The sequence below is a fragment of the Neoarius graeffei genome, chromosome 14 (genome assembly GCF_027579695.1).
Source record: "Neoarius graeffei isolate fNeoGra1 chromosome 14, fNeoGra1.pri, whole genome shotgun sequence".
NCBI lineage: Eukaryota > Metazoa > Chordata > Actinopteri > Siluriformes > Ariidae > Neoarius > Neoarius graeffei.
Window position 1 is genome coordinate 63,996,375 of NC_083582.1, and position 26,404 is coordinate 64,022,778.

The 26,404-nt window shown below is 43.2% G+C and overlaps 1 protein-coding gene across 1 annotated transcript in view; it reads left to right on the forward strand.

Annotated features, from left to right (window-relative positions):
* Positions 1 to 26,404, forward strand: part of prkcea (protein kinase C, epsilon a) — a 200,174-nt gene that overhangs the window by 58,958 nt on the left and 114,812 nt on the right. Inside the window, exon 2 of the mRNA XM_060940221.1 lies at positions 15,512 to 15,575. Coding sequence (XP_060796204.1) covers positions 15,512 to 15,575 — 64 coding nt within the window. The remainder of the gene's footprint in view (positions 1 to 15,511; positions 15,576 to 26,404) is intronic.

Below are 26,404 nucleotides of genomic sequence, written 5' to 3' on the forward strand. Positions count from 1 at the left end.
TCACCCTAAAACAAACAGTCTCTGGAAAAAAAGATACTGTAATAACATAAAGAGACTGAAATATCAGTCAGAAAATTGGAAGGCTACGTCGAAACATGCTTTTGGGCAACACAATTGATTTCCTGCCATTTGACTGCCAAACCCTTCCCTAACAGCTGAATATATTTTATTCCATTACAGCAATTTAATGAATTTGCGAAAGCAGTGCTGGTGCAAATTGTTACTCTCACTCAGGATCTTTCTACTTTATATTTTTCCTTCTACTTCTTCTTCTTCTTATTATTATTCTCCTAACGTTTTTAGGATGCGATTTCTCCCTCAGTTTTCATCATCACCAAATTTCACATGAAGAATACCTCTGGGCTGAATTAAGTTGCTATAGCTTTTGATGCTGATCCAGAATGATCCATGAAAAATGTTTGTTTGTTGTTTTTTTTCAATCACTTACAACTCTGTCAATTTTCATGATTTTTTCAATCTTTTTTTTTTTTTTATTTTGTTCAGGGGGGCGGCACGGTGGTGTAGTGGTTAGCGCTGTCGCCTCACAGCAAAAAGGTCCTGGGTTCGAGCCCCGTGGTCGGCGAGGGCCTTTCTGTGCGGAGTTTGCATGTTCTCCCCGTGTCCGTGTGGGTTTCCTCCGGGTGCTCCGGTTTCCCCCATAGTCCAAAGACATGCAGGTTAGGTTAACTGGTGACTCTAAATTGACCGTAGGTGTGAATGTGAGTGTGAATGGTTGTCTGTGTCTACGTGTCAGCCCTGCGATGACCTGGCGACTTGTCCAGGGTGTACCCCGCCTTTCACCCGTAGTCAGCTGGGATAGGCTCCAGCTTGCCTGCGACCCTGTAGAAGGATAAAGCGGCTAGAGATAATGAGATGAGATTTTGTTCAGGGTGGTAGGGCGCAACTTTTCCTCATTAAGCGTCATTCTCTATCTCTTACCGTTCCAGATCTATAGGGTACTGTCACACCTGCGCTCATTGGATGACTCTCGCGCACGCGCTGGACGGCGCACGCTGTGAGCTGATTCACGTGCGCACTGCTAATGACTCACACTGGCACTGGATTAAGGCGAAATCAGCACACATATATAAGGACGCCAAAGACTAACTCAGGTTGCGAAGTATTGAGTTGTTTAGACACGTTACCAAGCCATGCGTTGTTTTGATTTCCTGGTTTCTGAATTCCTAGTTCCTATTCCTAGTCCTTTGATTCCACCTTTGTCTGTGCCTACGATATTCTGTTTGTGCCTCTCCTGACCTACTGCTTGTTTCTCGTTTCTGATTTGTGCCTGCTGATTTGGACTGTTTGCCTGATTGCACTTCTCTTAATAAATATCTTCTGCACATGCATTCATCTTCATCCATCCCTGACAGGTACGGTATCCAGACATCCCGGTTTGTAACAGCTAGCGCACATTACTGGGACTTTAGTCACAGTCTCTATCTAGTTTTATATACTTTTTTAATAATTGTTGGACTTTGACCCCTTGTTCATACTTTTAATTTCTACCGGTATAAATGCTGACTTTATTGTATTCATAGCCTTTAAACAGAGCACTATGATACTACAGTTTTGCGAGTCCTTGTCGTCGTCAGCTGTCCATCACGAGCGATGATGACTGCTTTATTAAGATGCGCAGAAACGCAGATGGGCTGCGAGGCCCGCACCAGAACGCACTAGACTTAGTCTCCTTTCCTAATGAAGCAGCTTGCACGGTAAGGTAAGATAAACAATGTCTTGCCCCCATCGTGTTGTCTCTCTGGACCTCCAGACCTGATGCCAAGTGGTGCACAAAAGTGCCACAGACCTGACGGGTATGGAAGTTGCCCCGCAGTGATAACTGACTTGCCGAGTGATGCCATCCGTTGGCCATTTGAGTGGCTCTTCCGCATGCCATCAGGTGGTGTGCCATTGACCCTGTTGGGTTCATCTGCCACATGGCACTGAAAAGCGCCCTGCTTCCAACACCTTATTGGCGATGTACTATTTAACCCACAGCTGGAACCCAGGCAGGTGCTACCACTCCGGGTCAGAATGGACCTGGGAGCAATGATGATTAAGGGGTAACTCTACTTTCCCCAATACTCAAGTCCTCCTGGACCTGAGACTCACTACCGGTTGCAATTTAAAGTGATACCCAGGACTAAACCAGGACTTTGCTAGTACTAGTGTGTTGGGAAAAAAAAAAAACTGTATGATGTTTTAGTTACATCAGCCACCACTAGTGTGTTAGTGGTTATACACTATTTGGCCAAAAGTTTGTGGAGACTTGACAATCACACCCAAATGTCTCATCTCATCTCAGCTTTATCCTGTTCTACAGGGTCGCAGGCAAGCTGGAGCCTATCTCAGCTGACTACAGGCGAAAGGCAGGGTACACCCTGGACAAGTCGCCAGGTCATCACAGGGCTGACACATAGACACAGACAACCATTCACACTCACATTCACACTCACACCTACAGTCAATTTAGAGCCACCAATTAGCCTAACCTGCATGCCTTTGGACTGTAGGGGAAACCAGAGCACCTAGAGGAAACCCACGCAGACACGGGGAGAACATGCAAACTCCACACAGAAAGGCCCTCGCCGGTCGCTGGGCTCAAACCCAGGACCTTCTTGCTGTGAGGCAACAGCGCTAACCATTACACCACTGTGCCACCCACACCCAAATGTGTGTTTTGAATATCCTATTCCAGATTTAATCCCCCTTTGCTGTTCTAATAACCTCCACTCTTCTGGGAAGGCTTTGTACTACATCCATAGAACATAAACATATTACTCCTGTCCTTAAGCAGCTTCATTGGCTCTCTGTTAAATATATTAATTTCAAGATTCTGCTTCTCATTTTCAAGACTCTTCATAACTTTGCACCTCCTCACATCTGTGCACCCTCCCATACCCTTAGATCCTCCTTCTGCATCAATCTCACTATACCTCCTGCCTGCTTGACTACCATGGGGTTTAGAGCTTTCAGTTATGTTGCCCCTCTTCTCTGGAGCTCCCTCCCACAACACATCCATAATATTATGTTGGAAATGGGGAAAATGTTGCCTCAGGAGGATGTCTAACAAGACAGTGCGGCATCAAGGACCGTTTGAAATGGATCGAACTCTCATTTCTTGTCTTCTCTGATGCCTTCAAACTACCCCCAGTTGAAAGCAACATTGATGTATCGTCGATGCTGCATATTACCCATAAATCTGTGCAGCAGCTCCAACAAGCAATGGAAAGAATAAAAAGAGGTGGTGGACTGAACTTCACAGAAAAGTGACTTCGTATACAAATATATTTTTGGGCTTTTTTTTTTCCACTTAGATTTTTGAGAAGTTACCAAGAAATAAACATTGTACTATCTTATAACCCTGTGACTACAACCAAATTAATTTGTTTGATATGATTTGTAAGGTATCTGTTTGTTTTCATTAGAATTAGCTAATTCTTTGGTTTAGTTACACAGCATGCTGATGTCACACGTCATCACGTCATCACACGACCCTAAAAGGTCATTCAAAACAAGTGTCCTTAGAAGATGCCTTCAATCGAAAGTCCTGCCTTATGTCCACCTGTCGATTCAAACACAGCCACTGACTCTCTTCCTACCCTGAAAACACACCTCTTCAAACTTCAAAGTTCTTCTTAGATCTATTTGTAGAGTCAATCAAACAACAGCGCTCTTCCATTTTAGATCTGTTTTTTTGTGTTTGCAGGGCATTAGAGCTGTGTTACTTCTGCCTACAGTAAAGTCATGTGTATTCCCGCTATTGTATGTTATTCTCTCCATCTAAACAATGCAGTTACAGCCCGGAAAAACTAAGAGATTCCACAGATAATAATCACGATTCATTTTTCATTTCATCAATTTGAATCATAAATTGTATTGCGAATTATCATCACATGATATATTGTTGCATTCCTACTGCTCTGTATCAGGTAAGCCATCATATTACAGAATAACAATTGTCTTCCATATAGAGTATTTTTGTTTGTTTTTTTAAAATTTCAGTCTTATGGACTTTTTATTAAAAATGAGCACACTGCATTTATTTCATAAAGATATCTACACTAGACATAGTTATATAGTTCACATAAGTGCTACATACTTCTTTTCAGTAAGATTTAGTGCAAATAGTACAACCCAGATTCCAAAAAAGTTGGGACAAAGTACAAATTGTAAATAAAAACGGATTGCAATAATTTACAAATCTCAAAAGCTGATATTGTATTCACAATAGAACATAGACAACATATCAAATGTCGAAAGTGAGACATTTTGAAATTTCATGCCAAATATTGGCTCATTTGAAATTTCATGACAGCAACACATCTCAAAAAAGTTGGGACAGGGGCAATAAGAGGCTGGAAAAGTTAAAGGTACAAAAAAGGAACAGCTGGAGGACCAAATTGCAACTCATTAGGTCAATTGGCAATAGGTCATTAACATGACTGGGTATAAAAAGAGCATCTTGGAGTGGCAGCGGCTCTCAGAAGTAAAGATGGGAAGAGGATCACCAATCCCCCTAATTCTGCACCGACAAATAGTGGAGCAATATCAGAAAGGAGTTCGACAGTGTAAAATTGCAAAGAGTTTGATGAACATATCATCATCTACAGTGCATAATATCATCAAAAGATTCAGAGAATCTGGAAGAATCTCTGTGCGTAAGGGTCAAGGCCGGAAAACCATACTGGGTGCCCGTGATCTTCAGGCCCTTAGATGGCACTGCGTCACATACAGGCATGCTTCTGTATTGAAAATCACAAAATGGGCTCAGGAATATTTCCAGAGAACATTATCTGTGAACACAATTCACCATGCCATCCGCCGTTGCCAGTTAAAACTCTATAGTTCAAAGAAGAAGCCGTATCTAAACATGATCCAGAAGCGCAGACGTCTTCTCTGGGCCAAGGCTCATTTAAAATGGACTGTGGCAAAGTGGAAAACTGTTCTGTGGTCAGACGAATCAAAATTTGAAATTCTTTATGGAAATGAGGGACGCCGTGTCATTCGGACTAAAGAGGAGAAGGACGACCCAAGTTGTTATCAGCGCTCAGTTCAGAAGCCTGCATCTCTGATGGTGTGGGGTTGCATTAGTGCGTGTGGCATGGGCAGCTTACGCATCTGGAAAGACACCATCAATGCTGAAAGGTATATCCAGGTTCTAGAGCAACATATGCTCCCATCCAGACGACGTCTCTTTCAGAAAAGACCTTGCATTTTCCAACATGACAATGCCAAACCACATACTGCATCAATTACAGCATCATGGCTGCGTAGAAGAAGGGTCCGGGTACTGAACTGGCCAGCCTGCAGTCCAGATCTTTCACCCATAGAAAACATTTGGCGCATCGTAAAACGGAAGATACGACAAAAAAGACCTAAGACAGTTGAGCAACTAGAATCCTACATTAGACAAGAATGGGTTAACATTCCTATCCCTAAACTTGAGCAACTTGTCTCCTCAGTCCCCAGACGTTTACAGACTGTTGTAAAGAGAAAAGGGGATGTCTCACAGTGGTAAACATGGCCTTGTCCCAACTTTTTTGAGATGTGTTGTCATGAAATTTAAAATCACCTAATTTTTCTCTTTAAATGATACATTTTCTCAGTTTAAACATTTGATACGTCATCTATGTTCTATTCTGAATAAAATATGGAATTTTGAAACTTCTACATCGTTGCATTCCGTTTTTATTTACAATTTGTACTTTGTCCCAACTTTTTTGGAATTGGGGTTGTATGTTTAATATGATATTTTTAAAACAACCATGCATTCATTGAGAAAACAGTTAAAATGTCCATCCATTCATTATCTCTAGCCGCTTTATCCTGTTCTACAGGGTCGCAGGCAAGCTGGAGCCTATCCCAGCTGACTACGGGCGAAAGGCGGGGTACACCCTGGACAAGTCGCCAGGTCATCACAGGGCTGACACATAGACACAGACAACCATTCACACTCACATTCACACCTACGGTCAATTTAGAGTCACCAGTTAACCTAACCTGCATGTCTTTGGACTGTGGGGGAAACCGGAGCACCCGGAGGAAACCCATACAGACACAACATGCAAACTCCACACAGAAAGGCCCTCGCCAGCTGCTGGGCTTGAACCCAGAACCTTCTTGCTGTGAGGCGACAGTGCTAACCACTACACCACCGTGCCACCCCAGTTAAAATGTCATTAAGACTCAAAACATAGATTATTTCCCAGTGTTTTAGTTACCAAGCATGTGCGAAAGTTTCGTACTCTGCCACAGGCTTTGTTACTTTCAGTAATGCAAGACAGAATTCTGGTGACTCTAGGCTCTGTGTGTGTGTGTGTGTGTGTGTGTGTGTGTGTGTGTGTGTGTGTGTGTGTGTGCGCTACTGAGGACCAAATCTCCCCACAAGGATAGTAAAATTGATAATTATGATCTTGTGGGGACATTTAGATGGTCCCCACAAGGAAACTGCTGTTGTGTTTTTTGAACAACAACAAAAAAAAGAGCCAAAAAGTTTCCTTTTCAGTACAAAGGTTAAGGTTATGGTTAGGTTTAGGTGCAGGCACAGCATTAATTAACTGTAATAATAATTATATCAATGGAAAGTCCTCACAAGGATAGTGAAAAAAAAGTGTGTGTGTGTGTACACAAGTTGTGCTTTGACTACAGTTTGCAGTTGTCCTGTACCTTCTGATGAGAATGACTTTAGGAAATAGAACACAGCATGCACTTAGTCCTGTATACACACACACACACACACACACACACACACACACACACACACACAATCTTGTGTACTTTTATCTTTGCAGGGACACTCATTGACATATAACGCATTCCCTCGCCCCTTACCCTAACCGCATCCATCACAACTAAACGCCTAACCCCACCCCTTACCCGAACCTGAACCTAAACCTCATTCTAACCTGAACCCTAAAACTAAGTCTCAACCCTCAAACAGCCCTTTGAAGAAGTGAAGACCAGCCAAAATGTCCTCACTTCCCAAAAATGTCCTCACTCTGTTGGTAAAAAACGTATTTCAGTATTCAGTATGTAGCAAGTACAAGTACACACAAACACACGCATGTGGAGCCAGAGAATCTCGACTGTGTCTTGCTAACATTGTTTATCTGTAAAGTGTTTAACCCCTCTTATGCAGACAGGATCATCAGAGAAAACTGCACACGTGGGACAAATGAGCACGTACACACACACACACACACACAGAAGCTTTTCCTTCCTCTGCTATATTTAGTGGCTGTCGAACCTTAGAGACAGGCTCGCTCGAAGAGGCAGCTCGAAGATGCAGCAGTTGAATGGAATCTGATGACATCACCGGAAGGGGGAGGGGCCTGTATGGCAGGATGACAAACATATCATCACCTCATTTGTGCTCTAGATGACATCATCTGCTATTCACAGGGAATCTGTTTTTCAGCTTATTCCACTGTGACATTTCCAGCAAGACGTTTTTTCTCTCTGAGAAGCAGAGAGACTGCTTAAAGAATTACAGCGTGATTTGCAGATTTTTTTAATGTGATTTGCAGTTAAATCGTGGATACTTTTATAGATATTGTAAATAGATATTACAGAAAAAAAGAGAGAAAGAATCTGTTTACAAACCTGCAGGTTTTTTACACATAGAAGAAAGTTAATGTGATGCTCACACATTAAATTAGACATAATAAATAAAAAAAACAAATCCGAAGATTTATTAGACAGCAACATTCAGGTCAGTCTGTCAATGGTAAATCGAGCTCATTTCTATGAAAAGTGCCAGACGAGAAGTTGATCAGCCCCAGTTCCTATCTGTTTTCATTGGCTGTCCTATTCGCAATTGTTTTGGTCCCTAGACTTGCTTGGTTGCTGGTATCCAAAAAGAAAACAACAGAGAGAAAGAGATAGCGCTTTCACACCAGACTGACATGTGCGACAGGATGGTACAGTAAAGAACTGAGCAAATAAAGAACTCTCTTTGAGTACCTGTGTGCATTTCCCACCACATAACTGTACTTATGAAAGCAGGAGGTTGTAGGGTTGGGGTCATGGAGATTAGTAGAGGTGTAAAAAATATTGATACACTTGAGCATCGTGATATTATGTTTTGTGATACTGTATCGATTCTCAAAAAACGCTATCAATTTTTAATTAATAGTTTACATGCAAAGATGCGTGGCAGACAGTGGTTCATTTTGTGTTGTGTTTTAAAACCCAGACCGCTACATAGCAGTGCTGTAATCTATCTACAGCCATTCGACTCTTCCACTCCAGTGTAACAACGTAAACTGAGACAGGAAGTAGCGTAAAGGCCTCTGCATGCTCGTGCGACAAGGCTTTCGCAGATAGCTTTTCGCAGACAGTTGTAATTTATCGTTGAGCGGGGATAATAGGCGTGCGCGATGTTATTCACCGCCACAACGCAAGGGGGCGCGAAGTCGCTAGGAGTAGTTGGTGGGTGTGGTTAGTGGAGTGTTTATCCTCCGGTTACTTATAATGACTAGAACTTTTTTTTTTATAATGACTAGAACTGGAGTCGTATAGATGTACGTACTTCCTCAATCAACCGCTCTTCATGCTGCTCCATCTTCGCTCGTGTTTTTAAAAATGGCGGTCGTGAAAACAAAACAAACCGGGAAAGTAGGGAAGCGGAAGTGCGTGTACAGCGGATGTAGAGTGGACCAATCAGAGCCCTCTTGTCTGCGGCGCTGTCTGCGAGGCTTCTGCGGTGGTCACAGTTTTTGGGAGGTGCGCGCAGAGCGTCTGCGAAGGTGGGGGGGCTACGCAGACACTGTCTGCGATGCTATCTGCGAGGACTGGGTCGTCAGCATAAATTGGCCTTAAGGGTGAACCAATAATGTTAACATTAGCAAACCTAGCAGAATAGTAACCTTACCACTGATAGCTGAATCTGAAAGAGTTAGACTGGCTCGTGGGGCATACAGAGCTGAAGTGTGGGCTCATTTAGGCTTCTACAATAAAGAACGCTCTAAGGAGAGCCACAAGAGCCATGCCGTTTGCAAAATGTGCCATGTCAAAATCAAATACTCACGGATCACAGTGAATTTGAGAGCACACTGAACAATATGTAACAATTATTCACCGAAGGTGAAGCGAATATCGATGAATAATAACCGAGACGAAGTTGAGGTTATTATTCACCGATATTCACTGAGCCTGAGGTGGATACACAAGTGATTATTGAAAAAAATCTTATTAAAAAATCCTAACGTCAAAAGTGCCATGCAAATTTAATAATAATAATAATACTTTATTTATCACACATACACTCAAGCACAGACTTAAACACACACAGTGAAATTCGTCCTCTGCATTTAACCCGTCTGAAGCAGTGAGCGCACACACATACCCAGAGCAGTGGGCAGCTATGCTACAGTGCCCGGGGAGCAGTTGAGGGTTAGGTGCCTTGCTCAAGGGCACTTCAGCCCAACCTCAGGCTAAAGTTAACCTAATCACATGTCTTTGAACTGTGGGGGAAACTGGAGGAAACCCACGCAGACACTGGGAGAACATGCAAACTCCACACAGAAAGGCCTCTGTCAGCCACTGGGCTTGAACCCAGAACCTTCTTGCTGTGAGGTGACGGTGCTAACCACTACACTACCGTGCCACCTAGACTTGACACGGCATAGACTTGTGTCACTTCTCTATGCTGACTCACATAAATATATGTTATTTACCAGCTGGGAGGTCCGTATCGTGAAATACCGTGACCGAGGTCTTGAAAGTACTGAGCGAGGCCCTCTGGGCCGAGGTCACGGTATTTCACCATACGGACCGACATTAAGCTGGTAAATAATATATTTTTTGTTTCTTTACCAAGTTCTAACAGAAAACGAGAGCGCCCGAAAGGGAAAACCGAGCCGAGGCGAGCCACCATTTTGAATTCTCATTCACGGCTGTAATGCAAATGGCTTCCTCCTCGGTATACAAGTACACTTCCATGGCAGGAAAAAAACTACATTTTGCCGCCTATGTAGTCATTCAGGATTCAGCCATGTTTTTGCTTGGTATCAGCAACAGTTACAGGTTTTTAGCTTTCTCCTGAATTGTTTTCTTTTATTTCTTCTTCCTCAGGGTAGTAAAACTCGCTTTTGCTGTGAAGACTGTCATTATCACTATCCATGATGTAAATTTAATGCTGTTCTCCTGAGAAATGTGAAAATAAATGTTGACAAAAATTGCTACTATGTTTGTTGTTGTTGTGAACAAGCGAGTCGCCAGAGGTCCATATCCAGGGTCCGTAACTGGGGTCCGCATCGTAGGATATGGACCCGCTCGCCAGCCAATCAGAGCTCAGGATCTGATGGAAACCAGACCGCGAAAAAAATAAAATACTTTATTTTGAAATCAATAAAATAAATCACAATTCCACCGGACCTTTGAATAGTTTTAGACTGAATTCCATAACATCTTTAGTGCTTTTAAGAACAGCAGTTTCTTTCATAATTTGTAATTCTTCCTCATTTACAGTGACGAAGCGATTGGCTGCCATTTTGCCAAGTCACTTGATGTGATTATTGAGAAATAGTCTGAATTTCTCGACCAGACAGCATGCACGAGTTCCTATAATCACCTGCCTATTTATACTAAAATGGAATATATGGACTTGTAACCCCTGTATACGTATTGTTTCACCAGATTGTTGCCAATAGACACATCCCTGGAGATTAGTGATTACCACAAGTAGCACAAGGGGATTTTCTTTAACACAAAAACAGGAATATAAGTTATTTAACTTTACAATGTAAGTGGTAAAATAATACAATGTAGATAGCACAGGTATATTGTGAGCAAACCAAATAAAGCAAAGGGTGCCAAAACTTCAACTTTTTTTTTTTTTTTAATAAAGAGAATGTAGCATGCTGATTTTATAACTTACGGAAGCCGAGAGAGGCCCTTCATATAATCTTTTTTTATTCACCTTGTTATCCCGAGATAACGACATAATTAATTCAGGATCTCGAGAAAACAACACAACTAATTCGAGATCTCGAGAAAACAAAACAATTATTTCATGATCTCGAGTAAACAGCTGAGAAATGGTTCATTCAGGTGCGCCAAGAGACTTGTGATATGCTGACTTTGGGGCTATTTCTCATTCTGTATAGACGCAACTTTGGTCATTAGAATGTCTGGAATAATCGATCACCTAATAAGGCAGTATTTTGATCAGGAGTTGACACAGGGAGAGATTGCATTAAGTCTTAATAAGGGATCATTTCAAAATTAGTCCGCGGCACCTCCGCAGAAGACTGGCCCGGCTTCGTCTCAGCTCTGTTAGAAATCTCAGCTGTTTTCTCGAGATCGTGAAATAATTGTTTTGTTTTTCGAGATCACGGAATAATTGTCTTGTTTTCTCGAGATCATGGAATAATTGTTTTGTTTTCTCGAGATCTCAAATTAGTTGTGTTGTTTTCTCGAGATCCTGAATTAATTATGTCGTTATCTCGGGATAACAAGGTGAATAAAAAAAGATTATATGAAGGGCCTCTCTCGGCTTCCGTAATAACTCAATGTTATAATACAACAATTAGTTTGTATCTATGTAGTGCGCAACATTTTATCTCTACCTCTTATCTGTCAGGGTCGCGGGTGAGCAGGAGCTAATCCCAGCTGACTTCAGGCGAGAGGCGGGGTTACACCCTGGACAGCTCGCCAGTCTGTTGCAGGCTAACATAAAGAGATGGACAGCTGTTCACACTCACATTCACACCTATGGGCAATTTAGGCCAAGTTTACATTAGACCGTATCTGTCTCGTTTTCTTCGCGGATGCACTGTCCGTTTACATTAAAACGCCGGGAAACGGGAATCCGCCAGGGTCCACGTATTCAATCCAGATCGTGTCTGGTCCGGTGCTGTGTAAACAGTGAGAATACGCGGATACGCGGATACGCTGTGCTGAGCTCTAGCTGGCGTCGTCATTGGACAACGTCACTGTGACATCCACCTTCCTGATTCGCTGGCGTTGGTCATGTGACACGACTGCTGAAAAACGGCGCGGACTTCCGCCTTGTATCACCTTTCATTAAAGAGTATAAAAGTATGAAAATACTGCAAATACTGATGCAAATACTGCCCATTGTGTAGTTATGATTGTCTTTAGGCTTGCCATCCTTCCACTTGCAAGTGGTAAGTGACGCGCATGCCCGACATGCACTGAGATCACACACACAGCAGCTCAGTCCCAAATCACTGCTCGTGCACTTCACTCGCACGCTCTGTGAGCTGCGCAGGGCCGGAGTGCGCACCCTCCAGAGGGCACTCGCTGTTTAGGGCGGAGTGATTTGGAGTGCAGGATGCCTGCGGAGCCGAGCGTATCCGTGTATTGGTATTGCTATGTGCACGCGAATCGTGTATTGGCGTTGCTGTGTGCACACTAATCGTTTTAAAAACGTTAATCTGATGATCCGCTGATACGGTCTAATGTAAACCCCACCTTAGAGTAGTCAGCTCACCTAATCCATATGTATTTGGAATGTAGGAGGAAACTGGAGCACCCAGAGGAAACCCATGCAGGCATGGGGGGGACATGTAAACTGCACACAGAAAGGCCCTGGTCAATCGTGAAGTTCGAACCCAGAACCTTCTTGCTGTGAGACAACAATGCAAACCACTGATTGTTGTGCTATGCTGAATGGTAGCTATTCTGTCAATCTAATGTCTATTATTTGTGACAATTCTGTCCCATTTGTGTTTGAGCAGTCAAGTCAAAGTCCCTCTCATGCCAGAATCTGGTCTTCCCAGGCAGTCTCCTGTCCCAGTACTAACCAGCTCTTAAGGCGTATGGGTGCGGCACCGATCTCTGTTTCAATAGCCCTCGGCCTCTCGCTTTTTCAGCTAGGGTTACAGTGGGGAGTTAGTCCTCTGATATCCGCGAGAGTTTGGCTTCCCTACTCACATCTGTATTGCAGCGTGCCTTGCCAGGCAGTAGTAGGTACTATTTTTATGATGGTCTTTGGTATGACCCAACTGCAAACAGAAATCGCGATCTCCCGGTTGAGAAGCGGACATGCTAACTACTAGGCCAACTCGTGGTACTGTTTGAGCAGTGGTCTGCATTATTTCAAGCTCCACCCATATGTCCCAGCTATGTACTCTTGGTAATCAAATTCTGCACTTTATTATGGGCTCTAGCTAGTTGAATAGAGAGACAGTATGTGTGTTCAAAGAGAGCTGGTCTTTAGTTATACAGCTTCAACAAATTTTCAGAATTAAAGTTTCTTTAACGTTGCAAATTTAATGTCAAAATGTTCACTTGTCTGTGATGTACGAAAAAGTTTGAAAAGATAAATAAGAGTAATGGATGGGGATATTAACAGTATATATACACCCACAGTGGATATAAAAAGTGTACACACCCCATTAAAATGATAGGTTTTTCTGATGTAAAAAAAAAGAGAGAGAGCACGATAAATTATTTCGAAACTTTTCCCACTTTTAATGTGACCTATAGCCTGTACAATTCAATTGAAAAACAAACAAATCTGTTAAGGGGAAAACAGGGTCGCAGGCAAGCTGGAGCCTATCCCAGCTGACTACAGGCGAAAGGCGGGGTACACCCTGGACAAGTTGCCAGGTCATCGCAGGGCTGACACATAGAGACAGACAACCATTCACACTCACGGTCAATTTGGAGCCACCAATTAGCCTAACCTGCATGTCTTTGGACTGTGGGGGAAACCGGAGCACCCGGAGGAAACCTATGTGGACACAGGGAGAGCATGCAAACTCCAGACAGAAAGGTCCTCGTCGGCCACTGGGCTCGAACCCAGAACCTTCTTGCTGTGAGGCGACAGTGCTAACCACTACACCACCGTGCCGCCCAGGGAAAAACATAAAAAAGTTAAAAAAACGTACAATAAGCTGGTTGCACAAGTGTACACACCCTTAAACTAATACTTTGTTGAAGCACCTTTTGATTTAATTACAGCATTCAGTCTTTTTGGGTTCATACCTGCCATCAATTAAAATGACTCTGATTAACCCCAAATAAAGTTCAGACATTTACTCAGTTGCCTCCTCCAGCAAAAGCCAGGGTTCACAGAGAGCTTACAAAGCACCAAAGGGATCTCATTGTTGAAAGGTATCAGCCAGGAGAAGGGGACAATAATTTTTCCACGGCATTAGATATACCATGGAGCACATTGAGAATCTTCACAGACACCATGGAGCACAGTGAAGACAGTCATCAAGAAGTGGAGAAGATACGGGACAACAGTGACATTTCCAAGAACTGGATGTCCCTCCAAAAGTGATGAAAAGACAAGATGAAAACTGGTCAGGGAGGCTGCCGAGAGGCCGACAGCAACACTGAAGGAGCTGCAGGAATTCCTGACAAGTACTGGTTGTGTACTACATGTGACAACAATCTCCCGTATTCTCCATATGTCTGGACTATGGGGTCGGGTCAAAGAAAAACATCCAGGCCCAGCTAAATTTTGCAAAAAAAAATACATCAACTCTCCCAAAAGCATGTGGCAAAATGTGCTATAGTCTGATGAAACCAAGGTTGAACTTTTTGGCCACAATTCCAAAAGGTATGTTTGGCGCAAAAACAACACTGCGCATCACCAAAAGAACACCATACCCACGGTAAAAATATATATATGTGTGTGTGTGTGTGTGTGTGTGTTGATGTCTGTTATGTGATGATGAATAGGAAATAGAAAATTGTGCTGAATTTAGAAATAATCCCATCCACCGTTTTTATTTGAAACTTCCAAGTATCCTGATTCAACCATCTTCCTGACAATCCCATCCTCCTCCAGCTATTGGATGCGCCACAGCCTTCACTCTTTCCATCCCCCTCATCTCACGCTCTCTTTCTCTGACTGTCTCCCACTGGATAATGAGATTAAGCAGTGGTTTGCTGTCACTGTGGAGCTTCTGCCTCTCGTGGCTCAGCTGCCCCATGCTGTGCTGATGGCAGGGTGGGCGTCCTGGTAGTGCAAATGATCTGAAGTGGGTTTATAAAACATCATCATTCTCCATGCTTAATGTCTGTAGCTCAACATGTCCATAACTGAGAGAAACAGCTATATGGGACACGATGAAAATGCAACAGTATGGCAGCGTAACGTGATAAGAAAATTCAGCATACTTATCCTGTTATGCGCTACTGAAATAGATCATGACTGCAAAAACAAGAAGTAAGCCACACATACATGTGATATTTTTATAAATAAATCAGATAAAACACAACCTATTATAAATAATTCTTGAGCATGTACCGTTAGTATATATGTAATGTATTTTCTGCTCCATTGGTAAATAGGTACATTGAATAAAACACTGAATGTTAACTTGGCCTTTTTTTGTTTTATTAATACATTTATAAGTATAAAGAACAGAGGCTGATGAGATGCACGGCATTATGAAATGGGTAGTGAATATTGCTTTGACGTCACAGTGATGGTATAATCTCCCAATCCATCAGCTAGATTGATATTTGCCAGAGTACAAGTCCTCTAATCTCTGATCTGATCAGATGTGTGTTCTCTCCTCAGATTGACCTGGAGCCTGAGGGCAAAGTCTACGTCATCATTGACTTGTCAGGATCCTCCAGTGAAGGTAAAATTGAAATGCATACCTATTCTAGGTGTTTCTTGGTTAAAAAATCTTGAAAATTTTTAAATGTGGGAAGAAAATACTGCATCATTGCATCTTTCATTTATTGGAGCAGCTTTTATTCTGATGAAGGTTCTCTTTTGTTTTACAATGGACTTCTGCTTTTAAATACACACACACACATATAGGGGACCGGCTAGTGGCCTAGTGGTTAGCGTGTCCGCCTCTCGATCGCGAGTTCTACTCATGGTTGGGTCATACCAAAGACCATCATAAAAATGGTACCTACTGCCATCTGGCAAGGCATGCTGCAATACAGATGCGAGTGGGGAGTCAAACGCTACGTTCACACTGCAAGGCTTAATGCTCAATTCCGATTTTTTTGTGAAATCCGATTTTTTTGTGAGGTCGTTCACATTAACAAATATATGCGACTTGTATGTGATCCTCAGTATGAACGAAAAGCGACCTAAAAGTGTTCCGCATGCGCATTGCAGGATACGACGACGTCACACGCAGTGAGCATGGCCAGTGTTTACGGAAGTAAAACCGCCCGGTTGCGGTATGACCCATCCAATCTAGCTTGAATAGCTGTATCCCCCCAAATGGAAATCAGCTTCCTAACCTCTGCGTCCTTCCATTGAGAAGATTCAGAACCTTCACAGCCCGAAGCGTCCCTCGCATTGATGTCATGCGCAGGGGCGCAGATACGTTTTTTGAACTGGGGGGGGACAAAAAACTGGGGGGGACAAAGCTGCCAGCAAACCAACCCCAACCCCGATATGCCTGTCAAACTTGTTGTGGGTTACCATAGCAACCAAGCTCGAGCTCGCAACCTGTGCAGTCTGCGCAGCTCAACCAACCGAATATCAGTCTTTGTTTTGTTTTATGCGAGTTGTTGCAACTATGTATACACTGCCGTGCACCTCAATAAACCGAATGGTAATTAGTCTTTTGATTTTTCCGTGAGGTTTGCCTTATGCAAAGAAAGACAGCATAGACGTTTTTTCCTCCCTATAAGTGGGGGGGACCGAGCGAGGTGAATTTAAATCTGGGTGGGACGAGTCCCACCCTCTATCTGCGCCCGTGATTATGCGCCATGTTGTTGTAACTTTTTTTTGAGAGACCCGCCGCCTACTTCAGCGCAGAATAGTGACGTTTGTGGCTTGTTGATGACGTGTAAGTCGGATGAATGCGACCTGGCGGTTCAGACTGAAGTCGCATATGAAAAGAGCGGATAGGAATCGGAATTAGGACCACATATCCAAACGGCCTGGGTCGGATTTGAAAAAATCGGATCTGTGTCATTCATATTGTCAATAAAAGATCGGATACAGGTCACATATGGGCAAAAAGATCGGATTTGAGTCACTTCAGCCTGCAGTGTGAACGTAGCCAAACTCTCGCGGTTACCAGAGGACCATCCCCCCACTGTAACCCTAACTATGTAATAGGTGAGAGGCCAAGGGCTATGGAAACGGAGATCGGCGCCACCCTATGCACCACATGGCGTGGGAAGGACTATATGTATGTATGCATGCATGCATGCATGCATTAGTGCAACAGGTTTGGTACTTCCTGTGCCAGCCTTGCTCAAACATTGGGCATTGTGTGTGTTGGAGAAAGTGCTGAAGAGAGTGGCAGCTATCTGCAGGGAAATCCCACTCTTTTAAACTCTAAAAGTGTGTGTGGGTGCCGGAAATGCGAGGATCATAGTGTCTGAGCAACCTGAAGAGCTCCCACGCAATACTGCAGCTCTCGACTGCAGACTGGCACACACAGGCTTCCTGTGCACTGGAGCAACTCTAATGAGTTACCACAGTTTCAGGATATCAAATGCACACATTTCAGCTCATCTTGGCTTTCTTTAGAAGTTTAATATTTTTTTCTCACAAGATCAAAATAGCTCCTCCGTGGACAGCCTTCACTCTCCAAACTTTAAAAAAAAAAAATCGATTTAGTTTCGTTTAAGCAAAACAATAGTGAGGCTTTCTTCTTCTGAGGTGCAGTTTGTTCCTGCACAAATAAAGATGTCTTTGAAAATGGAGTTTTCACATCAGAATGTTTTCCTTCCACACTGAAACATTTAAACCTCCATATTGACCATGTGCATGAAACCTGAGCTAGAATCATAACTTCATTCACCAAATTGTCTCACCAGACACTCATTCCTTCTGGTCTTAGCCTAAACCTTCATATTTTTGTGTGGTCAGTAAGAGCACTGAACATCCAGAGTCCAGCCATTCAGCGTATATACCTCAACTTATACAGTAATACGGCATTTATATTGTTCTTAGCTATTTTCTGTTGTAAAAGAGCATCCAAAACAGATCTACATGCAGATTTACATGCAGTCCTAAATGTTTTCCTTTTGTAGCTCGAATAATGAGGCAGTCAGGGGCTCATCACAGGGCATCATAATTTTGAAAATCATAATGTAATGCAAGGGCGGCACGGTGGTGTAGTGGTTAGCACTGTCGCCTCACAGCAAGAAGGTCCAGGTTCGAGCCCCGTGGCCGACGAGGCCTTTCTGTGCGGAGTTTGCATGTTGTTCACGTGGGTTTCCTCCGGGTGCTCCGGTTTCCCCCACACTCCAAAGACATGCAGGTTAGGTTAACTGGTGACTCTAAATTGACCGTAGGTGTGAATGTGAGTGTGAATGGTTGTCTGTGTCTATGTGTCAGCCCTGTGATGACCTGGCGACTTGTCCAGGGTGTACCCCGCCTTTCGCCCATAGTCAGCTGGGATAGGCTCCAGCTTGCCTGCGACCCTGTAGAAGGATAAAGTGGCCAGAGATAATGAGATGAGATAACGTAATGCAAGGGTGGCACGGTGGTGTAGTGGTTAGCACTGTCGCCTCACAGCAAGAAGGTCCGGGTTCGAGCCCCATGGCTGACGAGGCCTTTCTGTGCGGAGTTTGCATGTTGTTCACATGGGTTTCCTCCGGGTGCTCCGGTTTCCCCCACAGTCCAAAGACATGCAGGTTAGGTTAACTGGTGACTCTAAATTGACCGTAGGTGTGAATGTGAGTGTGAATGGTTGTCTGTGTCTATGTGTCAGCCCTGTGATGACCTGGCGACTTGTCCAGGGTGTACCCCGCCTTTCGCCCGTAGTCAGCTGGGATAGGCTCCAGCTTGCCTGCGACCCTGTAGAACAGGATAAAGCGGCTAGAGATAATGAGATGAGACAATGATTTTGTAAATAATATTTGACCTGTATTACATTCAAAACAAGACAGCAGCACATTATTTGATGTTTTACCTCGTGAATTTTATTGTTTGTTTTTCAAAATAAACACATTTCCATTTTGGTCCTTGCAATGCATTTCAAAAAAGTTGGAATCTCATCTCATCATCTCTAGCCGCTTTATCCTGTTCTACAGGGTCGCAGGCAAGCTGGAGCCTATCCCAGCTGACTACGGGCGAAAGGCAGGGTACACCCTGGACAAGTCGCCAGGTCATCACAGGGCTGACGCATAGACACAGACAACCATTCAAACTCACATTCACACCTACGGTCAATTTAGAGTCACCAGTTAACCTAACCTGCATGTCTTTGGACTGTGGGGGAAACCGGAGCACCCGGAGGAAACCCACGCGGACACGGGGAGAACATGCAAACTCCGCACAGAAAGGCCTTCGCCGGCCATGGGGCTCGAACCCGGACCTTCTTGCTGTGAGGCGACAGCGCTAACCACTACACCACCGTGCCGCCCAAAAGTTGGGATGTTAAAGCATTTACCACTTTATAATGTTGCCATTCCTTCTCACAACACCTAAAATATGTTTATGGACTGAAGACACCAAGTGATGAAGCGTTTCAGGTGTTATTTTGTCCCTTTCTTCCTGCAAACCGATTGGGGACAGAGGGGACAGACACCCTCTTCTTCCACAGCCATGCCTTTGTAATGTGTGCAGAATGTGGCTTTACATTGTCTTGTTGAAATATCCCTGGAAAAGATGTCATCTTGAAGGCAGCATATGTTGCTCCAAAATCTCATTGTACTTTTCTGTATTAAAGTTGCCATAACAGAAGTGTAAGTTACCTTTGTTAAGGGCACGGACACAACCCCATACTATGACAGACCCTGGCTTTTGGACTTGTTGCTGGTAACAGTCTGGATGGTCCTTTTCATCGTTGGCCTAGAGTACATGGCGTCCATTTCTTACAAAAAAGGCCTCTGATTCGTCTAACCATAATACACATTTCCACTGTGTGATGTTCCATCCCAGATGCCCCCGAGCCCAGAGAAGTCGATGGCACTTCTTCTGTACACAGTTAACATAAGGCTTCCTTTTTACACAGTAAAGTTTTGACTAGCATTTGTGGATGTAACTCTGTATTGTAGTGCTTGACAAAGGTTTGCCAAACTAATCCCAAGCCTATAAGTGGTTATATTAGCTATAGATGGATGACTGTTCTTGATGCAGTGCCATCTGAAGGGTTGGAGATCATGGGTGTTCAGCTTTGGCTTGAGCCCTTGCCCTTTGCACAGCAAAATTCCTCCAGATTCCTTGAATCATTTAATAATATTATGCACCATAAAGGTTGAAATATATAAATCTCTTCCTGTCTTTCTTTGATGAACATTGTTTTTAAACCTTTCAGTAATTTTCTTATGAATTTGTTAACAAACTAGAGATTCTCAGCTCATCTTTGCTCCTCAAAGACTAGGCCTTTGCTGGATGCTGATTTTGTACCAAATCGTGATTACAGTCACCTGTTGACATCACCTGTTTCAAATCCCTTCATTTTTTAATTGTTTTACCTCATTACTGGCCTTTAAATGGCTCCATACCAACTTTTTTTAGAATGTGTTGCAGGCCTGAAACGCAGGAATGGATGTATATTAACAAATGAAATGAAGTTGACCAGACAGAACATGAAATATCTTGGGTTCATATTGTGAATGAAATACAAGTCAAAGTAAATTTAGAAATCACTGCTTTCTTTTTTTAATTTGCATTTTTCATACCATCCCAACTTTTTCTGATTTGTGGTTGTAATGCTAGCATTAAGAGCTGTTGTTTATGCAACTAACCTTTTACACAGATTTTTTTTTAAATGGCGGTTAGGGGTGGTGCATTGGCTAATGTGTTCGACCAATTAATGTACACGTGCATCCGAACCAATCACTGTACACTGACGTCACTCATGGTTCCCTCTTCTGCTGGGAGATTACCTACCCTGAAGTAGGAGTTTAAAAGTCTCTCAAAATGTTCAAAGAACTTTTATTGTCCTCAGTTCCTGCAGTTTGGATACACAAAAAAGGGGAACTTCCTCCATCAGTTCTAAGAACTATGATAAAGTTTCTCTGGTCCACAAGCACATATTAATGAGCCTATAGTTTTATAGTGCTGTATGAAAAATAACATAAGCAGTGATGCAATACTATGTTTTTGAATCACATAAAGGTGAAAGTGAAAATTGTTTTCATTAAGGAAAAAAATCAGGCAGTATCATAATTTTAGAAGCCAAGAAGCCTTTACTTGTCACACATACACAGACTTAAGCACACAGTAAAATTTAACCTCTGCATTTAACCCATCTGAAGCAGTGAACACACACACACACAAGTGAGCAGTGAGCGCACACGCATACCCAGAGCAGTAGGCAGCTATGCTACAGCACCCGGGGAGCAGTTGTAGGTTAGGTGCCCTTGCTCAAGGGCACTTCAGCCCAACCTCAGGCCAGGGCTGCCCCATGTTCACCTAACCACATGTCTTTGAACTGTGGCAGAAACCCATGCAGATACGGGGAGAACTTGCAAACTCCACACAGAAAGGCCCCCGTCAGCCACTGGACTCGAACCCAGAACCTTCTTGCTATCAGGTGACAGTGCTAACCACTACACCACCGTGCTGCCCTTATTGCATAATGTAATGCTTTAGGTTACATTTTTATTTGTTAACTAGCTGTAATGTTTTCCTATCACTGTTATATAGTGTGCACTTACAACCCCGATTCCAAAAAAGTTGGGACAAAGTACAAATTGTAAATAAAAACAGAATGCAATAATTTACAAATCTCAAAAACTGATATTGTATTCACAATAGAACATAGACAACATATCAAATGTCGAAATTGAGACATTTTGAAATTTCATGCCAAATATTGGCTCATTTGAAATTTCATGCCAGCAACACATCTCAAAGTTAGGACAGGGGCAATAAGAGGCTGGAAAAGTTAAAGGTACAAAAAAGGAACAGCTGGAGGACCAAATTGCAACTCATTAGGTCAATTGGCCATAGGTCATTAACATGACTGGGTATAAAAAGAGCATCTTGGAGTGGCAGCGGCTCTCAGAAGTAAAGATGGGAAGAGGATCACCAATCCCCCTAATTCTGCGCCGACAAATAGTGGAGCAATATCAGAAAGGAGTTCGACAGTGTAAAATTGCAAAGAGTTTGAACATATCATCATCTACCGTACAGTGCATAATATCATCAAAAGATTCAGAGAATCTGGAAGAATCTCTATGCGTAAGAGTCAAGGCCGGAAAACCATACTGGGTGCCCGTGATCTTCGGGCCCTTAGACGGCACTGCATCACATACAGGCATGCTTCTGTATTGGAAATCACAAAACGGGCTCAGGAATATTTCCAGAGAACATTATCTGTGAACACAATTCACCGTGCCATCCGCCGTTGCCAGCTAAAGCTCTATAGTTCAAAGAAGAAGCCGTATCTAAACACGATCCAGAAGCGCAGACGTCTTCTCTGGGCCAAGGCTCATTTAAAATGGACTGTGGCAAAGTGGAAAACTGTTCTGTGGTCAGACGAATCAAAATTTGAAGTTCTTTATGGAAATCAGGGACGCCGTGTCATTCGGACTAAAGAGGAGAAGGACGACCCAAGTTGTTATCAGCGCTCAGTTCAGAAGCCTGTATCTCTGATGGTATGGGGTTGCATTAGTGCGTGTGGCATGGGCAGCTTACACATCTGGAAAGACACCATCAATGCTGAAAGGTATATCCAGGTTCTAGAGCAACATATGCTCCCATCCAGACGACGTCTCTTTCAGGGAAGACCTTGCATTTTCCAAGATGACATTGCCAAACCACATACTGCATCAATTACAGCATCATGGCTGCGTAGAAGAAGGGTCCGGGTACTGAACTGGCTGCAGTCCAGGTCTTTCACCCATAGAAGACATTTGGCGCATCATAAAACGGAAGATACGACAAAAAAGACCTAAGACAGTTGAGCAACTAGAATCCTACATTAGACAAGAATGGGTTAACATTCCTATCCCTAAACTTGAGCAACTTGTCTCCTCAGTCCCCAGACGTTTACAGACTGTTGTAAAGAGAAAAGGGGATGTCTCACAGTGGTAATCATGGCCTTGTCCCAACTTTTTTGAGATGTGTTGTTGTCATGAAATTTAAAATCGCCAAATTTTTCTCTTTAAATGATACATTTTCTCAGTTTAAACATTTGATATGTCATCTATGTTCTATTCTGAATAAAATATGGAATTTTGAAACTTCCACATCATTGCATTCCGTTTTTATTTACAATTTGTACTTTGTCCCAACTTTTTTGGAATCGGGGTTGTATTATTAGACACCAACATTCAGTTAAGCCAAGTCCCAACTGGCTACTTATTCACTATAAAAGCTCAGTACATGACACCTAATGTCATGATGTTGTCAAAACCTCGGCTATGTAGTGTACTAAATGCCCAATAGAACAGCGTTTGCACTTTAACCACAGAAAAATATGTGACTCCAATAAGTGTCCGTTGGAAATTAACTACTGATATAGGTCTAATATCACTTCATATTTGGCATAACTTGGTCATGTTTATATTTAATTAAACGGTCATTTTAAAAATATGAAAATAAAGTATGCCATAAATGACTTCGAATTACTGGGAGCTCTTTTCCTGCCAGAAGCAATGCAAGGGTCATTTCAGCATGAAGTTAAGGAAATGTGTATTTTGTTACATAACAAATAGGAACACATGAGACAATGGAATATTTTTCTTCTACCTTCGGATACAAAATATTATGAAAATTCGAAAATAAATTTGTTGTGACAGGTCTAATGTAGATAAGGCTTTAAACATACTGATCTGGTTTTACCAACATCCTGAGATAATATCTCCCTGAATTCCCGAGGATGCTGCCAGGATTAGCACACACACACACAGCAAAAACAAACACACAGATGGATGATTAGTGTGTAAAACGATAATGGTGGTGGTGTGTGGTTGACACTGTAATCACAGGCCCCTGCTGTGTGGTGTTGGTAACTAATTTCGGTTTAATTCTAGCTTGTCTGTGTCTCACTGCAAACAGACGTCCTGTGCTAATGTGTGGGCATGGCTCAGCACCATGTGCACAGTGCCTGGTCACTTTACATGGACCATTCAGCATCATTCATGCCTCATTTGAATGGTCTTATGTGCACAGGCCTGCGCTAAGCCCAGGTCATGATCTTTCCTCTGTTCCAGGAAGCCTGCTACAGTGTGACTCTGTTCATTCTCATGCTCATTGATTTGTGGTTGATTTGTTCCATTGAACCCAGAGCGCAATGCATTGCATCCCATCTGGTTGGGATGGACTTATATGGGCCAGAGAATGGTTATGCTTGTAGGTGCAATTTCATAAACGCACAAATAGTACAGGGCGGCACGGTGGTGTAGTGGTTAGCGCTGTCGCCTCACAGCAAGAAGGTCCGGGTTCGAGCCCCGTGGCCGGCGAGGGCCTTTCTGTGCGGAGTTTGCATGTTGTCCACGTGGGTTTCCTCCGGGTGCTCCGGTTTCCCCCACAGTCCAAAAACATGCAGGTTAGGTTAACTGGTGACTCTAAATTGACCGTAGGTGTGAATGTGAGTGTGAATGGTTGTCTGTGTCTATGTGTCAGCCCTGTGATGACCTGGCGACTTGTCCAGGGTGTACCCCGCCTTTCGCCCGTAGTCAGCTGGGATAGGCTCCAGCTTGCCTGCGACCCTGTAGAACAGGATAAAGTGGCTAGAGATAATGAGATGAGACAAATAGTACAGGATGTTAACAATAAAATCTTGGATGTATCAGCATACCTTTACCGGTTTGGGCTTTTTTATCATTCAAAGGGTATTTTACTGGAATGCATGGATTCACAATTACCATTACACACCATTTGACTTGTAACAAATAAATAGATTTATGTTTCAGACACTTGAGTTTGTCCATCACCTGCATCTTCTGTTTACTTTCACCATGTTTCTGGAGTCTGCTGTTGATTTAATAATCAGTGATGCATCTCATAGTGCCATTCATTCAATCAGTTGTTTTATGTCACAGTAGCTGCAAGACTATGGGACATTCGTGACATCTGTCTAGGTACCAAAGTATCGGTCTATCAGGCTGCAGTTTTAACAGTGTTACTCTATGGTTGTGGGGCAGCACGGTGGTGTAGTGGTTAGCGCTGTCGCCTCACAGCAAGAAGGTCCTGGGTTCGAGCCCCGGGGCCGGCGAGGGCCTTTCTGTGTGGAGTTTGCATGTTCTCCCCGTGTCCGCGTGGGTTTCCTCCGGGTGCTCCGGTTTCCCCCACAGTCCAAAGACATGCAGGTTAGGTTAACTGGTGACTCTAAATTGACCGTAGGTGTGAATGTGAGCGTGAATGGTTGTCTGTGTCTATGTGTCAGCCCTGTGATGACCTGGCGACTTGTCCAGGGTGTACCCCGCCTTTCGCCCGTAGTCAGCTGGGATAGGCTCCAGCTTGCCTGCGACCCTGTAGAGGGATGGAGCGGCTAGAGATAATGAGATGAGATGAGACTCTATGGTTGTGAAACATGGACACTATACCGACGTCACATACCGGTAAGGCAGCTTGATACATTTACGCAGGATCATCGAGGTCTCTTGGCAAGATCGTGTACTGAACACCGAAGTGCTACCTCGTTGCCACACATGTGGAATTGAGGCCTTTATCATGGAAGCCCGCCTTCGTTGGGCTGGTCATGTGCTTCATATGAGTGATGAAAGATTACCTCATGCTCTGTTCTATGGTGAATTATCTGATTGTGTACGTCCTGTTGGTGCCCCAAGGAAACATTATAAAGACCTGCTTAAGGGTTCACTTATTAAATGCGGCATATCGGACTTTGAGATCCTTGCTAAAAACAGAGCTCAGTGGAGGGCTGTTGTAAAGGGTGGTGTGGCAAAGTGTGAGGAAAGGGGAATTACGGAACTTAAGGAGAAGCGACGTTGCTGGAAGGAAAGGATATCAGCACCTGGAAGTTATCCTTGTGATAAGTGTACTCAAGTCTGTGGGTCGGCACTTGGATTGTTAAGCCATCAAAGAGTTCACGACCGCAAACAAGACAGTTGATACAGAACTTGGATCTGTCGTGCGCGACAGCCAAAACCAAACCAATTTATGTCACAAATAGCTGGCAGCTTCTTCTCTACCAGCAGTGTACAGGTTTGTGAACCCTCCTGATCGTTTCCCTGTAGTGCTTCCAGTAGGTTTGGCATATTAGTTTACACAGGAGTTCAAGATTCACTTTAATCTCTCCATGATTAATTATCAGTAGATTCCAGCATGTGTGTAAATCAGAATTTGTACACTTAAAATCTGAGACGTTGTCACCATACTGTTATATTTAGGCTGCCTAGCATTTAAATTTTTATCCTTTAAATGATATTCTACCAGGACAGACATTTCTACACTTGCAGTGAAAGTCCAGTTGTGATGTTGGCTTGCTCATCAGGGATAAATAAATTTATTAGGGATAAAATTAGCTTATATGTTTAAAGTCTTTAATTTTCTGTAAAGCTGCTTTGCGACGATGCCTGTTGTCAAAAGCGCTATACAAATAAACTTGACTTGGCTTGACTTGAT